Here is a 17075-nt window from a genome sequence, read left to right as displayed (position 1 = left end):
AGCCTACAAAGTACCCAGGACATCTTCACAGGGTGTGGTCTCAGAAAGGCAATGTTCATTATTAAGGACCTCCAACACCTGGGGCATGCTCTTTTCTCACTGTTACCATCAGGTAGGAGGTACAGAAGCCTAAAAGCACACACTCAATGATTCAAGAACAGCTTCTTTCCCTCTGCCGTTGATAATTAACCCTAATTCTGATTCTGATTTACCATTTTTTGTGTAATCTAAGTTCATCATGGCCCGAGTCTGAATCTGTTACCTCTACGGTCAATATCTGCTACTCATGGAATTACTGTGCAGCAGCAAACCATTCAGCTTATTCAAGTCCAAACTGTCTCCGTGTAGAGCATCCCCCGATCCAGTTCCCTCCTCGACCTGAAACATCAACTAAGATGAAGCTGTTATCTGATCAATGAATGAATGGGAGCAGATTATTGAGAAAATAGACAAAAAATGTAGGAGTTGCAAAGTGCAGAGTAGAAACATGTGACTGGCAGGTCAGACTGGGCTGCCCTTCACTTCCAGAGAGAGGGGATAAAATTTGACACAGTCAATATGGCTTGGACAACTGATGCAGACGTGGAATTCAATCTGAAATGTGGAATTTAATATAAAATATATGATTGTTATCCTTGCTAACCCTTCAGTGGATTGCCTCTCGGTGACGAGAAAGATCTGTCTTTCCCAGGAATATGATCCCTGATCACCACTGATTGTTGATGTACCACAGGGAGCATACTAACTGATTGCATCACCATCTGATATGATGGGCCACTATGCAGGATCAGAGTGTTGCAATCTTAGCCAGCTCCATCATGGGCACTGACATCCCCTCCACTGAGTACATCTTTATAAGGCAATGCCTCAACAAGGTGATGACCATCATTAAGGGCACATATCACCCAGCACATGCTCTCTTCTTATTTCTCCCATCAGACAGGAGGTGCAAGAACCTGAAGAAACACAGTCAATGTTTAAGGAACAACTTCCATGACCAGCACCTCACTATTTTTGCTTTCTTTTTGCACTGCTCATTTAATTATGTATAAAAATAGTTTTTGTAATTTATTCTATTTTGTATATATACACTGTACTGCTGCTACAAAATAACATATTAAGCTTAATTCTGATTCTGTTTCTGACTAACCACATTAGCCTTTTGCCTAATAATAATCTTCCCTGCTCAAGGGCCCTAGGATTAACTCTCTCTTTTATCTCTTCTTTCAACACAGTCGATGGCTGAAAATGCTTAACAAGGTGAAAGAGGTAAGAATGTATTGATTCACTCTTAATCCCACTTTCAGGATATATAGTACATTTTCTTGCACTAGAGTTGGCACCCAAAGGATAGTTGGAGTCATCCACAGGAAATCCAAAAGATCTCTAAGGGATAAGTCAAATTGACTTCCTGGACAATTGTTTTATTAGCATAAATTTCTCCATTATTTTTGTCTCTTTTGAAATTCAAAATTCAGGTCTGCTTTCTGTCATTCCTTCAGTATATGAGTGTAAAGGAGAACAAAATGATTGTTACTCTGGATCTGATGTAGTATATACAAAACGCAATAAACATGAAAACATAATAAGTATAAATATATACTAAGCCTATAAAACACAATGTACATGTACTGTTGAGATTAGCTTAGACTGAATGTTATGGATATAAAGTGACCTAGGTAAGGTTTATTGAGGTAGTAGTTATAGTTTTGATTCCATAGTTCAGATTTACCTAACAAAATCCTTCACAGGAGTAAGTTAATTTTATTGCAATTGCTTTGTGAGGGCTTTGTGAGAACACACCTTAAGTATTTGGTACAGTATCTACCTTGGAGGGAGCGCAGTACATGTTCTCCAGATTAGTTTTAGGGATGCCATTGAAGGAGAGATTGAGTGAATTGGAACTGTTTTCCCTAGATTTCAAAAGTAAAATGAAAGAGGATTTTATCAAAACACACAAAGGATTCTCAGGCTAATTGCAGGAGAGGTGTTTCTCCCAGCAGAGGAGTCTAAGGCCAGTGGGCCTTGAGAATAGTGGATAGGCTGTTTAGGACTGAGATGAGGAGAAATTTCTACATACAGAACATGCAAGAACTTTGAAACTCTGTGCCCCAGAGTTAATCCAATACAGCGCTTGATAGATTTGTGGATGTTAAGGAATCGAGGAGCAAGGAGTTATTGCTGGGGTGGAAGATTACCCATGAACTTAACAAATGGCAGAGTAGGTTCAAAGGGTTGAATGGTCACCATATCTGATTCCTTATCTTCTCTTGTCCCTATGTCCCATTCCGGTTAATCTCCTCCACATCTTCTCAGAAGTATTCATGTATGCTTCTACAACTCAGAAGGTTGTCCTCGTCAGTGCTTTCTAAAGATTTAATGACATTTTATAGCTTTTTGGACTTCATCAGAAGTTGGATAAAACTCAAAACCAAGTTTGGAGTCAAGATTTGTGACTCATTGTGCACAAGTAGCACATTAAATTTGAGGCTCCTGTTTGCTTTGTCTGGCCCTCAAACAGTTCACCAAGCAAGCATCAGTGAGCAACTTATGGTTAAAAGTTGTCTGATTAACATACCATGCTGAACTATTATGACTTAAAGTGTTTGGAGTTTTGCTTTGTTCTTCACACTGAGGAACCTTATCCTGAAGACCCAGGTTCTGTCCTGACTCCCAGTGCTGTCTCGTGGAGTTTACATGTCCTCCCTGTAAACATCCTCCAGTTTTCTCCCACAATGTGATCATTCTATGGCTGGACGTGCAAGAGACTAAGTGCCAAAGCTTTTAGACATTACATTGTAGGTTTTGATCTAAAGTTGAAGAACATAAGTCAACAGGTCACAGAACATAAGTCAACAGGTTAGGCAAGTCTGTTCCATTCTGCCATTCCCTTATGGCTCAAGAGATAACCAGTTATCCATTATCCATCCTGCTGAAAATGTGTCTCCAGCCCTACTGCCTTCTAAATTTGTATACATCTGTTCTGGAAAATTTTGTCCAAAGCCTTCTATAAGTCCGTAAGTATATCAACCAGTACGAGAATCAGTATTAGAATTTATTTTATTTCTTGCATCCATCTCAAATCTTAAGGGAGTAAGTAACTTTATGTTGCGGCTCCATTGCAATGTACAAGCAACAAGGAAGGGAAATGTGGGAGGAATCAAAGCCATCAAAGAACATGACTAGGAGAGCCAAAAACTGTATGCCTTTAACATTATGCCACTGACATAACAGCTACAGCTCTCTGTTTGATAGTCCTCAACTAATTGACTGCCTCCAGTTGTCAGATTGATGTTCCTTTTTAAAATAAAAATTTTGTAACATTAAAAACTTAAAAGAGGATTGTCTACTTTCCAACTCTTAGTGATCCAGGATGCATCCTGCCTAGGAGTCATGAATAGTCTGAAATAAAAATAGAAAATGCTGGAAATACTCTTTAGCTCAGGATGTATTTGTGGAAGAAGAAACTGAGTTAACATTTCAGATGAGAGACCCTTCATTAGTTCCCAGTTAAGGCTATAAGACGTAGGAGCAGAATTAGGTCTTCCGGCTCATCGAATTTGACCCACCATTCCATTATGGCTGATTTATTATCACTCCCAACTAAATCTCCTGCCTTCTTCCCATAACCTTTGATGCCCTGACTAATCAACAACATACAACCTTAATCAAGAAGATAAAACCATACAACAATGTACTTACCTTACATTGTTAAGTCATACCCAATGACTTAGGCTCCATGGCTGCCTGTGGCAAAGATTCACCACACTCTGGATAGAGAAATTCCTCATTTTGTTATAAAAGGACACCCCTCTATTCTGAGTCTGTGTCCTCTGGTCTTAGACTCCCTCACCATAGGAAACATCCTCTCCACATCCACATCCAGATGGCCTTTCACCATCTGATAGGTTTCAATGAGGTCACCCCTCATTCTTCTAAATTCTAGTGAATACAGGCCCAGACCCATCAAATGCTCTTCATATGACAATTTGTTCAATTCTTGAATCATTTTTGTGAACCGTCTTTGAGCCCTCTCCAGTTTCAGCACATCATTTCTAAGGGGCCCAAAACTGCACACAATACTGCAAGTGAGACCACACCAGTGCTTTATAAAGTTTCAACATTACATCCTTGCTTTAATATTCTCATCTTCTTGAAATAAATGCTAACATCGTATTTGCTTTCCTCACCACTGACTCAACCTGCAATTTAACTTTTAGGGAATCCTGCACAAGGACCCTCAAGTACCTTTGCACCTCAGTTTTTTGTATTTTCTCTCCATTTAGAAAATAGTCGACCCTTTTATTTCTTCTACCAAAGTGCATGACCTTACACTTCCAGACACTGTATTCCATCTGCCATTTCTTTGACCATTCTTCTAATCTGTCTAAGACCTTCTGTAGCCTTTCTACTTCCACAAAACTACCTGCCCCTCCACCTATCTCTGTACCATCTGCAAACTGCAACAAAGCCATCAATTCCATCATCCAAATCATTGACTATAATGTAAAAAGAATCAGCCCCAACATAGACTCCTGTTGAACAACACTAGTCACTGGCAGCCAACCAAAAAAGTCTCGCTTTATTCCCACTCTTTACCTCCCGCCAACCATGTTGGAATCTTTCCTGTAATACCATGGGGTCTGATCCTATCAAACAGTCTCATATGCGGCACCTTGCAAAAGCCTTCTGAAAATCCAAGTACACAACATCTCCTTTGTCTATCCTTCTTGTTATTTCCTCAAAGAAATCCACCAGATTGGTCAGGCAAGATTTTCCCTTGAGGAAACCATGCTGACTATGTCATATTTTATCATGTGTCTCCAAGAACCAGGAAACCAATCCTTAACAATCAACCCCAACATCTTCACAACCTCTGATGCCAGACTGACTGGCCTATAATTTCCTTTCTTCTGCCTCTTCCCCTTCTTGAAGAGTGGAGTGACATTTGCAATTTTCCAGTCTTCCTGAACCATTCCAGAATCCATTGATTCTTGAAATATTATTACTAATGCCTCCATAATCCCTTCAGCCACCTCTTTCAGAACACTGGGGTGTACACCATCTATTCCAGGTGACTTTCTACCTTCATACCTTTCAGTTTCTGAAGAACCTTCTCCCTGGTAATTGTAACTTCACACATTTCATGTTCCCTGACACCTGGAACTTCCACCATACTGCTTGTGTCTTCCACAATGAAGACTGATGCAAAATACTTTAGTTCATTCACCATTTTCTTGTCAATTATTACTAACTCTCTGGCATCGTTTTTCAGTGGTCCAATATCTACTCACGCCTCTCATCTCTGTTCTAAATCTGTAATCTGAGGCTGTGCCCTCTGGTTCTCTACTCCTCCACTATAGAAACATCCTCTGCATATCCACTCTATCACTCAGTATTTGATAGGTTTCAATGAGATGCCCCTTATTCTTCTGAACTCCAGCGATTACAGGCCTAGAGCCATCAAACACTTGTACACTGTATGTAAACCTATTCATTCCTAGAAATAATTCTCATGAACCTCTCCTTGACCCTTTCCAATGCCAGCACACCTTTTCTTAGATAAGAGGCTCAAAACTGCCTTCAACACTCCAAGTGAAGCCAATGCCTTATAAAACCTCAGTATTACATTTTTGCTTGTATATTGTAGTCCTCCCAAAATAAATGCTGGCATTGTACTTGCCTTTCCTACCACTGACTCAATTTACATGTTAACTTTAGGGAATCTTGCACGAGAACTCTCAAGTCCCTTTGCATCTCAGATATCTGACTTTTTTCCCAATTTAGAAAATAGTCTAGCAAATTGTATGGCCATACACTTCCCTTAACTACAGTCCATCTGCTGCTTCTTTGTCTATTCTCTTAATCTGTCCAAGTCCTTTGGCAGATTTCCTGTTTTCTCAACACTATCTACCCCTCCACCTATCTTCGTATCATCTGCAGGTCTGGGCACAAAGCCATCAATTCCTTACAAAGTGTATCAGATCTTGTATATTAACTGGGTTCTCTCTCCACAGATGCTGCTTAATCTACTGAGTATTTCCAGTATTTTCTGTTTCTGTAGATTTTTTGACTTTCATTCATGACAACTTTTTTGCCTGAGGACAACTAATGTTTCAAATCTATTGGTATGTTGAACTTTGTCTCAAAACTTCACAGCACTGTATTTGATTCATTCTATTGACTTGAGAAGGATTAATTTAGTAGACACAGGTGAGCTAATGATAGTGCATACTGTGGCACTCACCTATGCCAGCAGACAGGGGAAAAATACTTCAGCACTGCCCTTTTTCAAACAATCAGCTGATCAAGCAGCATCTGTGGAGAGAGAAACATGTCTGAGACCTTCACTGACCTGGAAACTGAAATGTTAATTCTGTTTTTTTCTCTTTATGGATGCTGCCTGACCTGCCAAGTGTTTCCAACATTTTTTGCTTTTACTTCATACTAGTCTCCTTGTGCAAATGGGATGCAAGTAGAGATATAAATTAGAGAGGAATTGGCCACAAACTTCTTGGATATAGGACTGTAGAATTATAAATATCCCAGATCTGTTTTTACATCTCCATCCTTCAATGTCATGCTGTCTTCCCCAGGGCCGCTTCTTTGCCATACTAGGAAGCAGCAGCTGACTTGTTTTCTCTTTCTTTGCTTTAAAGTGCTTTTCACCCAGCGTACCCAAATGTATGATCCATGTGGATAAACAGCGCAGGATGTCCTTCAGAGAGAAGGAGCACGTGGCAGGAGAGAAGTCATGTCAGCACCATGAAGGTAGAGCATGCGTTCGTTCCCTCTCTCTCCTCTAGGGTGAATGGTCATTGAGTGTTCTAATCTCCTAGGCTCAAACTACACCTCAGACGCATTCTGAGGATGTGGATGCCATTTCAATGCTGGTATCTCTAATGTGCCCATATTCATGAAATGTTGCAAACACTCATGTATAGAGAAAAGATACAGTACCGCAAAGGGAAGGACCTTTTGGCTCACAACATCTGTCCTAACTAGATGCCAGCTGAAACTGCACATCTGCCTGTACACAGTCTCCATTCCTGGCCTGTCTACCTAACAGCCTCTCAATGCCACCACTTCCCCGCCACATGTTCCAGACACCTGTGTCTAAAGAAACTTGCCACATAAATCACCTTTAAACGATCCACCTCTCACCTTAAAGTTATGCCGTCTAATTTTTTGACATTTCCTCTCTAGAAAAAAAACTCTTCCTATCTATTTATGCCTCTCATAAATTTATAAATTCTGTCAGGTCACCTTTCAGTCTCTGATGTCAGAGAGAACAATCCAAGGTTGTCTGGTTTCTCCTTATAATTAATACAGTCTAATCCAGGTAACATCCTCTTCTGCACCCTGTCCCAAGGCTCCATAACCTTCCTATAATAGAGAAACCAAATCTGCACACAATATTCCAAATGTGGTCTAGCAAAAGTTTTATACAATTACAGCATGACTTCCCAACTTTTCATCTCAGGAAGTGGAAATGGGTTAGGGTAGAAATGGTTTAAGTGGGTGGTTGGCATGGACTCAATGGGCTGAAGGGCCTATTGTAGTATCTTTCTATCACCTTTCTATCACTTTCTATCTTTCTATGAGTCAGCAGGTTAGGCAATATCTATGGAAATACAAACAGTTAACATTTCAGTTTTAACACGGAACATTCTGAAATGTTAACTCTTTCTCTGTTCACAGATGCTGTCTAACCCGATGAGTATTCTCTGTTCCTCTCTCCGTAGATGCTGTCTAACCCAATGAGTATTTTCTGTTTCTCGCTCCACAGATACTGTCCAACCTGATGAGTATTTTCTGAATTTTATTTAAAATTTTAAATTTACAGTATCTGAAATCTTGTGATTCACATTAACTAAATTGTGCTTGTTTTAATTACTTATATTAGCTCCAATGAAACTGAACTTTGGGAGTTCATCTCAAAAATGGGGCTGCCAATGATAAAACGATGTCACAATGAGGTCCACCAAAGAAGTCTGTTACGTATTATAACCATATAACAATCACAGCACGGAAACAGGCCATCTTGGCCCTCCTAGTCCGTGCCGAACCCTTAATCTCACCTAGTCCCACCTACCCGCACTCAGCCCATAACCCTCCACTCCTTTCCTGTCCATATACCTATCCAATTTTACCTTAAATGACACAACTGAACTGGCCTCTACTACTTCTACAGGAAGCTCATTCCACACAGCTATCACTCTTTGAGTAAAGAAATACCCCCTCGTGTTTCCCTTAAACTTCTGCCCCCTAACTCTCAAATCATGTCCTCTAGTTTGAATCTCCCCTACTCTCAATGGAAACAGCCTGTTCACGTCAACTCTATCTATCCCTCTCAAAATTTTAAATACCTCGATCAAATCCCCCCTCAACCTTCTACGCTCCAATGAATAGAGATCTAACTTGTTCAACCTTTCTCTGTAACTTAATTGCTGAAACCCAGGTAACATCCTAGTAAATTGTCTCTGCACTCTCTCTAATTTATTGATATCTTTCCTATAATTCGGTGACCAGAACTGCACACAATATTCCAAATTTGGCCTTACCAATACCTTGTACAACTTTAGCATTACATCCCAACTTCTGTACTCAATGCTTTGATTTATAAAGGCCAGCGTTCCAAAAGCCCTCTTCACCACCCTATCTACATGAGACTCCACTTTCAGGGAACTATGCACAGTTATTCCTAGATCTCTCTGTTCCTCTGCATTCCTCAATGCCCTACCATTTACTCTGTATTTTCTATTTGGATTATTCCTGCCAAAATGTAGAACCTCACACTTCTCAGCATTAAGCTCCATCTGCCAACGTTCAGCCCATTCTTCTAACCGGCATAAATCTCCCTGCAAGCTTTGAAAATCCACCTCATTATCCATTCGGGCAACAATAAATATATGAGTTCGTCAAGGGTTTTTTTATAACAAACAACACGATTATTAAACACAGAAAACAAACCCCCCAAAAGTAAACAAACACTAACATAACCGGAAATCAACTGCAGTGCGGCAGCTCAAACAGTTCTTAAGGCGATATTGCAAAAACAGTTCTTTAAAGTGGTATTGCCAATAGTTCGATATGCTCACAGTCCATTTAACAGGAGAGACTTTATAAGACGATTTAAATTCTCTTTCACGTCGCTTTGCTTCGATCCCCAACGTCGAACTTCCCACGAAGAATTTACGAAACAGAACGGCTTAAAGGCACTGACCTTTCCTTCCTCACTATCCTCAATCCTTTCTGGTAAACCCAGGGATTAACACGAGAATAGTCAACGAAATCCTTCTGTATAAGGATCAAACAAAGGTCGAAACCCGTTTCACCGTAGAAAGCGATTCTCCTCGATCTTTAACTCCCGAACTTCGATCTTCACTCTCCACTGATTTCTCGAACTAGCAGAATCGTAAAGAACCTGCTGGCAATGATCTTTTAAACTTTAGGCATTAGATAAAAACTTCATCCTTCAACTAAACTGCGTCATTACTTAAATCACGCAGTGGCATGAAGTCAACTTGGCAAATCCAGCCACAAACTGCCCCTCCTCACAGGGTGGGGTCTTCCTTTTATAACCTGAAAAAAAACCTGTCACATGATCTCTACTGGTGGGAAAATGACGTCACTCCACCATCACAAGACCATCACCTCAAGTCCAGTACAGCTTCAACCCCAGTCACGTGACAAGGGTACCACAGTCATGTGTCACGAGTATGTAACACCTCCCTCCAAAAAAACATTTTTGGTCTGACAAGAACAAAAATTTTTAACAATTGCTTACAAGAAAAACAAAGGTATAAATTTTATAACATACACAATATACAATACCATCATATAACAGCTTATAACTCACAATACAGTAGGAGTGTTACAATTGGAAAAAAAACCACTCCATAAAAAAATTAGTGTACATTCAACATCGAGATAGACAATCAGCAACCACATTATCTTTACCTTTAATATGAGTTATCACAATATTGTACACTTGTAACATCAAACTCCAATTTAATAATCTTCTGTTTTTGTTTTTCATCTTACTCAGAAAAACTAACGGATTATGATCAGTGTAAACAATAAGTGGTTTTTGAGTTGTACCAACATATACCTCAAAATATTCCAAAGCTAAAACAAGAGATAACAATTCTTTCTCTATTGTCGAATAGTTTCTTTGATGCTTATTAAATTTCTTAGAAGAGTAAGCTACTGGATGATCAACCTCATCACCCTCATTCCTTTGCATTAATACTGCTCCTGCAGCCTTATCACTAGCATCCACAGCCAATGAAAAAGGTTTTTCAAAGTCAGGTGCCTTAAGCACAGGTTGTTGACATATCATTGTTTCCAATTTTTCAAATGCTTCTTGACAAGGCACTGTCCACACAAATTTCTCATTCTTCTGCAGAAGGTTAATTAATGGAAGGGCAACATTAGCAAAATTCTTACAAAATTTCCGTTAATATCCTACCATTCCCAAAAATCTTCTGAGAGTTTTTTTCCCCGTTGGAGTCAGAATCTCTAAAATTGCCTGAACTTTTGCCTGAACAGGAGCTACCTTACCTTGACCCACAACATAACCAAGTTAAGTCACAGTGGCATGTCCAAATTCACTCTTAGCTAAATTAATAGTTAAGTTAGCTTTTGAAAGCCTTTCAAACAATTTCTCCATCGCAATAATGTGTGCTTCCCAACTATCATTTCCTGTCACTAAATCATCAATATAAGCATCAGTATCTTTCAATCCCTGAATCATAGAGTTAATCATCCTCTGGAAAGTACCTGGGGCATTCTTTATCCCAAATGGAAGAACATTATACTCATATAACCCAGATGGAGTTACAAATGCAGAAATCTCTCTACCTCTGTCCATTAATGGAACACACCAATACCCTTTCAATAAATCAATCTTCGTAAGGAACTTTGCTTTTCCAACTTTATCTACACAATCATCTACTCTAGGAATTGGATATGCATCTGTTTTCGTTACAGCATTCACCTTCCTATAATCCATACAAAACCTAATACTACCATCTGGTTTTGGCACCATAACACATGGCGAACTCCAATTCAAGTTAGAATGTCTAATGATATTATTCTCTAACATATATTCAATTTCTTTCTCAGCAAGTTCACATTTTTCTATGTTCATCCTATATGGATGTTGTTAAATAGGTTTGGCATCTCCAACATCTACATCATGTGAAGCTATAGTAGTCCTTCTCGGAACATCTGAAAACAACTCCTTATATTTAAAAAATAACTCCTTCATCTGTTGTTTCTGCTCTAACTGTAAATGTGCTAATTTCTCATCAATATTTTCCAGAATGGTTGAATTTGGTAACCTAACAGAAAGAATGTTGGATTTAGAATGAAAGTCAGATGAATCATCTATCATGTTCCTAGTTAAATCAAACTCATTCTCACTAACCACAACAGTCACAGTATCAGATTGTTTCTTAAAATATGGTTTTATCATATTTATATGTCAAAGTTGTGTTGACCTTCTATGATCTGGAGTTTTTATCACGTAATCCACATCATTGATTTTAGACACAATTTCATAAGGACCATGAAATTTGTCTGCACTGGGAAAAGAACCAACACCTTATCTCCAGGCTTAAACATCCTCATCCTAGCTTTTTTATCATACCAAGTCTTCATTTTCTCCTGAGCCAACTTTAAATTTTCCTTAGCTAAGCTACAAGCTTTATGTAACCTGTCCTTAAATTTCAAAACATAGTCCAACAAATTAGTGTGTACTTCCTTACTAATCCACTGTTCTTTCAATAAAGCTAAAGGTCCTCTAACTCTATGCCCAAACACAAGTTCAAATGGACTAAAACCTAAAGATTCCTGTACCGATTCCCTTACTGCAAATAAAAGTAAGTTTATACCCTCATTCCAGTCACTTTCATTTTCCACACAAAATGTCCTAATCATATTCTTGAGGGTAGAATGAAACCTCTCCAAGGCACCCTGCGATTCTGGATGGTATGCAGACGAAGTGATTTGCTTAGCTCCCAATTTATAAACTATCTGTCGAAACAATCCGACATAAAATTACTGCCTTGATCAGTTTGTATCTCCTTAGGTAATCCAAAATAAGTAAAAAAATTTATAAGGGCCTTTGTCACAGTTTTAGCTTTTATATTCCTAAGCGGTACTGCCTCTGGAAACCTAGACAAAGTACACATGATAGTCAACAAATACTGATAACCAGTTTTTGTCTTTGGTAATGGACCAACACAATCTACAATAACTTTAGAAAATGGTTCACCAAATGCTGGGATAGGTTGTAATGGTGTAACCTGATTTGGTTTACCCACTATTTGACAAGTATGGCACGTTTTACAAAACATCGCCACATCTTTTCTTAGACCAGGCCAGTAAAAATGTTTTAAAATCTTGTCCACAGTTTTCCTTACCCCTTGATGTCCACCTAAAGGCACACTATGAGCTAAAGTCAAAATCTCATTTCAATAAACTTTCGGGACAACTACCTGGTAAACAACATTCCAATCCTCACTTGCAGGAATTGTAGGCGATCTCCACTTCCTCATCAACACTCCTTTTTCCAAGTAATATCCTACTGGCACCTTCGCAATTTCACTATCTAGTAAAGCCTGCTCTCTTAATTTTATAATCTCAGAGTCTCTATTCTGCTCTGCTATCATCTCCTTCCGAGACAGAGATAAATCTTTATAGTCAGTCTTACTCCAAGAATCTTGTTCAAACAACGAAGGTAAGAAAGTCTCTGACACATCCTCAAAACTCGAATCCTGAGTTGAACAGTCCTGAGTAACAACCTCATTCTGCGCATCAATCTTTTTAGCCATAGCTCTAGTCACAACACAGGAAGAATCTGTGTTAGAATTCAACTCTGGTTCCTCTGACTCCATTGTCAAATGCACTTCAGGAAAAACTTGTCCACCTGCCAAGTCATTACCTAACAATAAAGAAATACCCTTCACAGGTAAGCTATGCTGTAATCCTACTTTAACAAATCCTGTAACTAACCCTGACTTTAAATTTACTTTATGTAAATGTACAGGCATAAAATCACTCCCAACACCTCTTATGTAATTTACCTCACCAGTATCAGACTCTTCATTAAACTTCAACACGCTGTCTAACATCAGTGATTGAGACGCATCAGTATCCCTAAGGATTCTTATTGGCACCAGAGTAGATCCTTCTTTCAAGGATACAAACCCTTCAGTTATAAAATGATCATATCCCTTTTTAACGTGGTCAGACTCTAACAAAGCCTCATTTGTGTTTATCAAACCCTGTAACTTTACAGGTGCTTCAGTATGTTGCACACAAGCATCTGGAACTGCTTCCTTCTCTTTCTTTTTCAATCTGAAACAGTTAGCTATTACATGGCCAGGCTTCCTACAATAGTTACAAATAAGACCAAACTGTCTTTCCTTCACAGGCTTTCCTTCCTCCTTACCTTTCTCATTAATCTCTGATTTAATTTCTGATTTACCTTGAGTCTCCATGTTATTTTTCCTCTTAAAATTTCTGCGCTGAGGAAATTTATTCTTATGGGTTAAAACATACTCATCAGCTAATCTAGCACAGTCCTGCAATTTACCAGTATCCCTCTCATTTAAGTAGGTCCTTACTTGAACAGGAATGCTTCTTTTAAATTCCTCTATTAAAATCAGCTCTCTCAATGTATCATAGTCCCCATTTACCTTTTTACCATTTACCATCTCTCAAAACACATAGCTTTATCATAGGCAAATTCCACGTAAGTTTTTTCCACAGACTTTTTCAAACTTCTGAATCTTTCCCTATAAGCTTCTGGGACTAATTCGTATGCGTTTAAGATGTGCATTTTCACAATATCATAATCAAGTGCTTGCGCAGCAGTTAAAGCTGTGTAAACTTGTTGTGCTTTACTTTTAATTACACTCTGTAACAACACTGACCATTTATCTTTCGGCCACTCTGACATCTGAGCAATAGTTTCAAAATGTTGAAAATATCTTTCCACTTCTGTTTCACTAAATGGAGGGACCAATTTAATTTCTTGACTAGCAACAAACAGTTTTCTTGAACCAGAAGACTGATTCCCAGACCCTAATTCCTCCATTGCATAGTCAAAATCTCTCTTCTTTTGATCTGCCTCCAATTTACAACGCTCCAAATCAGCTTTACTTTGCTCCAACCTCATTTGTTCGATTTGCAACTGCATCTCCAGATTACTTATTGGAAACGACTCTAAAACCGAATCATCACAAACACCCGAATCCACATAGTGTGACGCGATTTTTTTCTGTATCACAGCCTTTGATGTGGTCATCAAAATACCTTTAAGTTGCAATCTACGAGCTATCTCAGACACCTCAGTTTTTTTCACCTTTGCCAACAACTCCGCATCTGGCGAAGCCAGAAACTCATCAATATTCATTGTTGCCGAATACCACTCACACAAAAAAATCGAGTATTCCCCTTTTCCAAAACACCGAGTCAAAAGTTAGCAAGCATATAAACTCAAATGATCCAATCCCGGACGCAGCCCCCATATTAATGTTACGTATTCAGGCAACATTAAATATATGAGTTCGGCAAGGGTTTTTTTATAACAAACAACACGTTTATTAAACACAGAAAACAAACCCCCCAAAAGTAAACAAACACTAATGTAACCAGAAATCAACTGCGGTGCAGCAGCTCAAACAGTTCTTAAAGCGATATTGCAAAAACAGTTCTTTAAAGTGGTATTGCCAAAAGTTTGATATGCTCACAGTCCATTTAACAGGAGAGACTTTATAAGACGATTTAAATTCTCTTTCACGTCGCTTTGCTTCGATCCCCGACGTCGAACTTCCCACGAAGAATTTACGAAACAGAACGGCTTAAAGGCACTGACCTTTCCTTCCTCACTATCCTCAATCCTTTCTGGTAAACCCAGGGATTAACACGAGAATAGTCAACAAAATCCTTCCGTATAAGGATCAAACAAAGGTCGAAACCCGTTTCACCGTAGAAAGCAATTCTCTTCGATCTTTAGCTCCCGAACTTCGATCTTCACTCTCCACTGATTTCTCGAACTAGTAGAATCGTAAAGAAGTGGCATGAACTTGGTAAATCCAGCCACAAACTGCCCCTCCTCACAGGGTGGGGTCTTCCTTTTATAACCTGAAAAAAAAACCTGTCACATGATCTCTACTGGCAGGAAAATGACGTCACTCCACCATCACAAGACCATTACCTCAAGTCCAGTATAGCTTCAACCCCAGTCCCGTGACAAGGGTACCACAGTCATGTGTCACGAGTACATAACAAGTCACACAGTTAAATGGTTCTGGACATTTTTCAGAAGCCTTTGGGCTCTTGGTTCTATATTTATTAATTTATAATATGTGAAAAATAGTTAACGGGTCAGCATTTATTGTGGAGCCTTAATTAACTCTGATGAATCAGGTAATATTGATCCTCAGGTGCTATGATCATCCAGAATGAGGCATAAAACTTGGTGGTTTATTTAGAAGCATAAAGAATGAAAATAGTAAAGACAAAGGAAAAGAAATCATGGTTATCTCGTACTCAAGACTACAGATATCAACACATTCTATTGATAACAATTAATCCTTAAAATCTCAGATATAGCATGACATCTACTGCTAAAAACCTGAGAAGCTTCTGGAAAAATACACAATCAGCTACACTACAATTACTGGAGAATTTACTGGACAATGGCACTTATGTAAGAGATGATATAAAAATGAGCAAGCATAGAAACCTTAACTACCAGGAAAATACTAGTAAAATAACAATTCTGCACCCTAATTCAACACCTGCAAGACGCAATTGTTTTCATTGGGTGATTCTGTTGACCAAACAAATGGATTTGAAGTGTTGAGGATGGAGACACAGAGACTGCGGGTTAGAATCTGGAGCAACAAACAATCACCTGGAGGGACTCGGTGAGTCAGGCAGCATCTGAGGAGACAAAAAAAAAGGCCATTATTTCTAGTCCAGACCCTACACCACGCAAGGAAAAATAAAAAAATGCTGCAATGCACTTATCAAAACTTGGGAAGGATCTATCAAAGGGACTCTAAACTAGGATTTCCAACCGTTTTTATGCCATGCACCCCTACCATTAGCTGAGGGGTCCACTGACCCTGGTTGGAAACCCCTGTTCTAAACATTTACCCTGTCCCTCCCTCCACAGATGCTGCCTGACCAGTTGAGTTCAGCCCCTTACATTTTTATTTCAGGTTTCCAGCATCTGAAGGTTGCCAATTTTCATTCAAGGATGGTCAATTTCCTTTGAATATTGGTGGACCAGATGAAATTTTACAGCATGTCAGTAGTTTCATGATCACCACTAATAGTGATGGCATTTGCACGTTCACAGCTAATTATCAAATTGAAATCACCAGCTTGTCAACCTTGTATCACTGATTCAGTAACCCAGGTCAAGTAACTCAACTCCTGTGTGTTTGGCTGAGCTGTAAATCAGAAAACTACTGTTGAAGCCCCTTTCTCAGAAATAATCAGGAATCCTGTAGGATTACTGCATCACCATTCAGAAGCTCTTTGAACGGAGGCTCCACCTGCCCTTCTAAGTGGATGTAGAAGATCCCACAGAGCCATTTAAAGGGCAAGTCTTCCCAGTAATCTGGCCAATCTTTGTCTGTCACCCATAGCAGCCTTGCCTGTCTGTGGAATCTTGCTGTACCCAAATAAATGGCAATGTCTTCAAAAGACTTCAGTGATTTGACTCACCCTGCATAAATGCAGAAAGATTTCTCTTCATCAGAGAACAACATATTGTTCCTAAACCTAACATTAGGACAAGGAATCTAATGGCCTTAGTGCTAAACCTAAATAGCTAATCCCCTTAGGAGTCCCCATCCAAAGCCCCTGGTACCTCGAATAAGCACATTTATATATTTGCTGTGATCCTAAGGTCCAAATTTCCTGAACAGCCACCATCTCCCCAACACCAGACAGGATTCAGACAAATAGGGACATACAGCAAACAATAGGTCCACCTATCTGATATTCCCGAGTCTGCCATCTAATTACGATGTTAAGACTGCTCC

The 17075-nt window shown here is 39.2% G+C and overlaps 2 protein-coding genes across 4 annotated transcripts in view; one reads left to right on the top strand and one right to left on the bottom strand.

Annotated features, from left to right (window-relative positions):
* si:ch1073-83n3.2 (uncharacterized) overlaps window positions 1-17075 on the top strand; it is a 41792-nt gene that overhangs the window by 22110 nt on the left and 2607 nt on the right. For both annotated transcript variants that reach the window (XM_059951050.1, XM_059951049.1), the window contains 2 exons: window positions 1236-1269; window positions 6660-6771. In XM_059951050.1, coding sequence (XP_059807033.1) covers window positions 1236-1269; window positions 6660-6771 — 146 coding nt within the window. The remainder of the gene's footprint in view (window positions 1-1235; window positions 1270-6659; window positions 6772-17075) is intronic.
* LOC132381547 (uncharacterized) overlaps window positions 8290-17075 on the bottom strand; it is a 55210-nt gene continuing 46424 nt past the window's right edge. For both annotated transcript variants that reach the window (XM_059951047.1, XM_059951048.1), the window contains exon 2: window positions 8290-15963. In XM_059951047.1, coding sequence (XP_059807030.1) covers window positions 12483-13727 — 1245 coding nt within the window. In that variant the 5' untranslated portion in view covers window positions 13728-15963 and the 3' untranslated portion in view covers window positions 8290-12482. The remainder of the gene's footprint in view (window positions 15964-17075) is intronic.

The sequence above is a fragment of the Hypanus sabinus genome, chromosome 26 (assembly GCF_030144855.1).
Source record: "Hypanus sabinus isolate sHypSab1 chromosome 26, sHypSab1.hap1, whole genome shotgun sequence".
NCBI lineage: Eukaryota > Metazoa > Chordata > Chondrichthyes > Myliobatiformes > Dasyatidae > Hypanus > Hypanus sabinus.
Note: the sequence above shows the minus strand (reverse complement) of the source record. Positions and strands in the feature narration are given on the sequence as shown.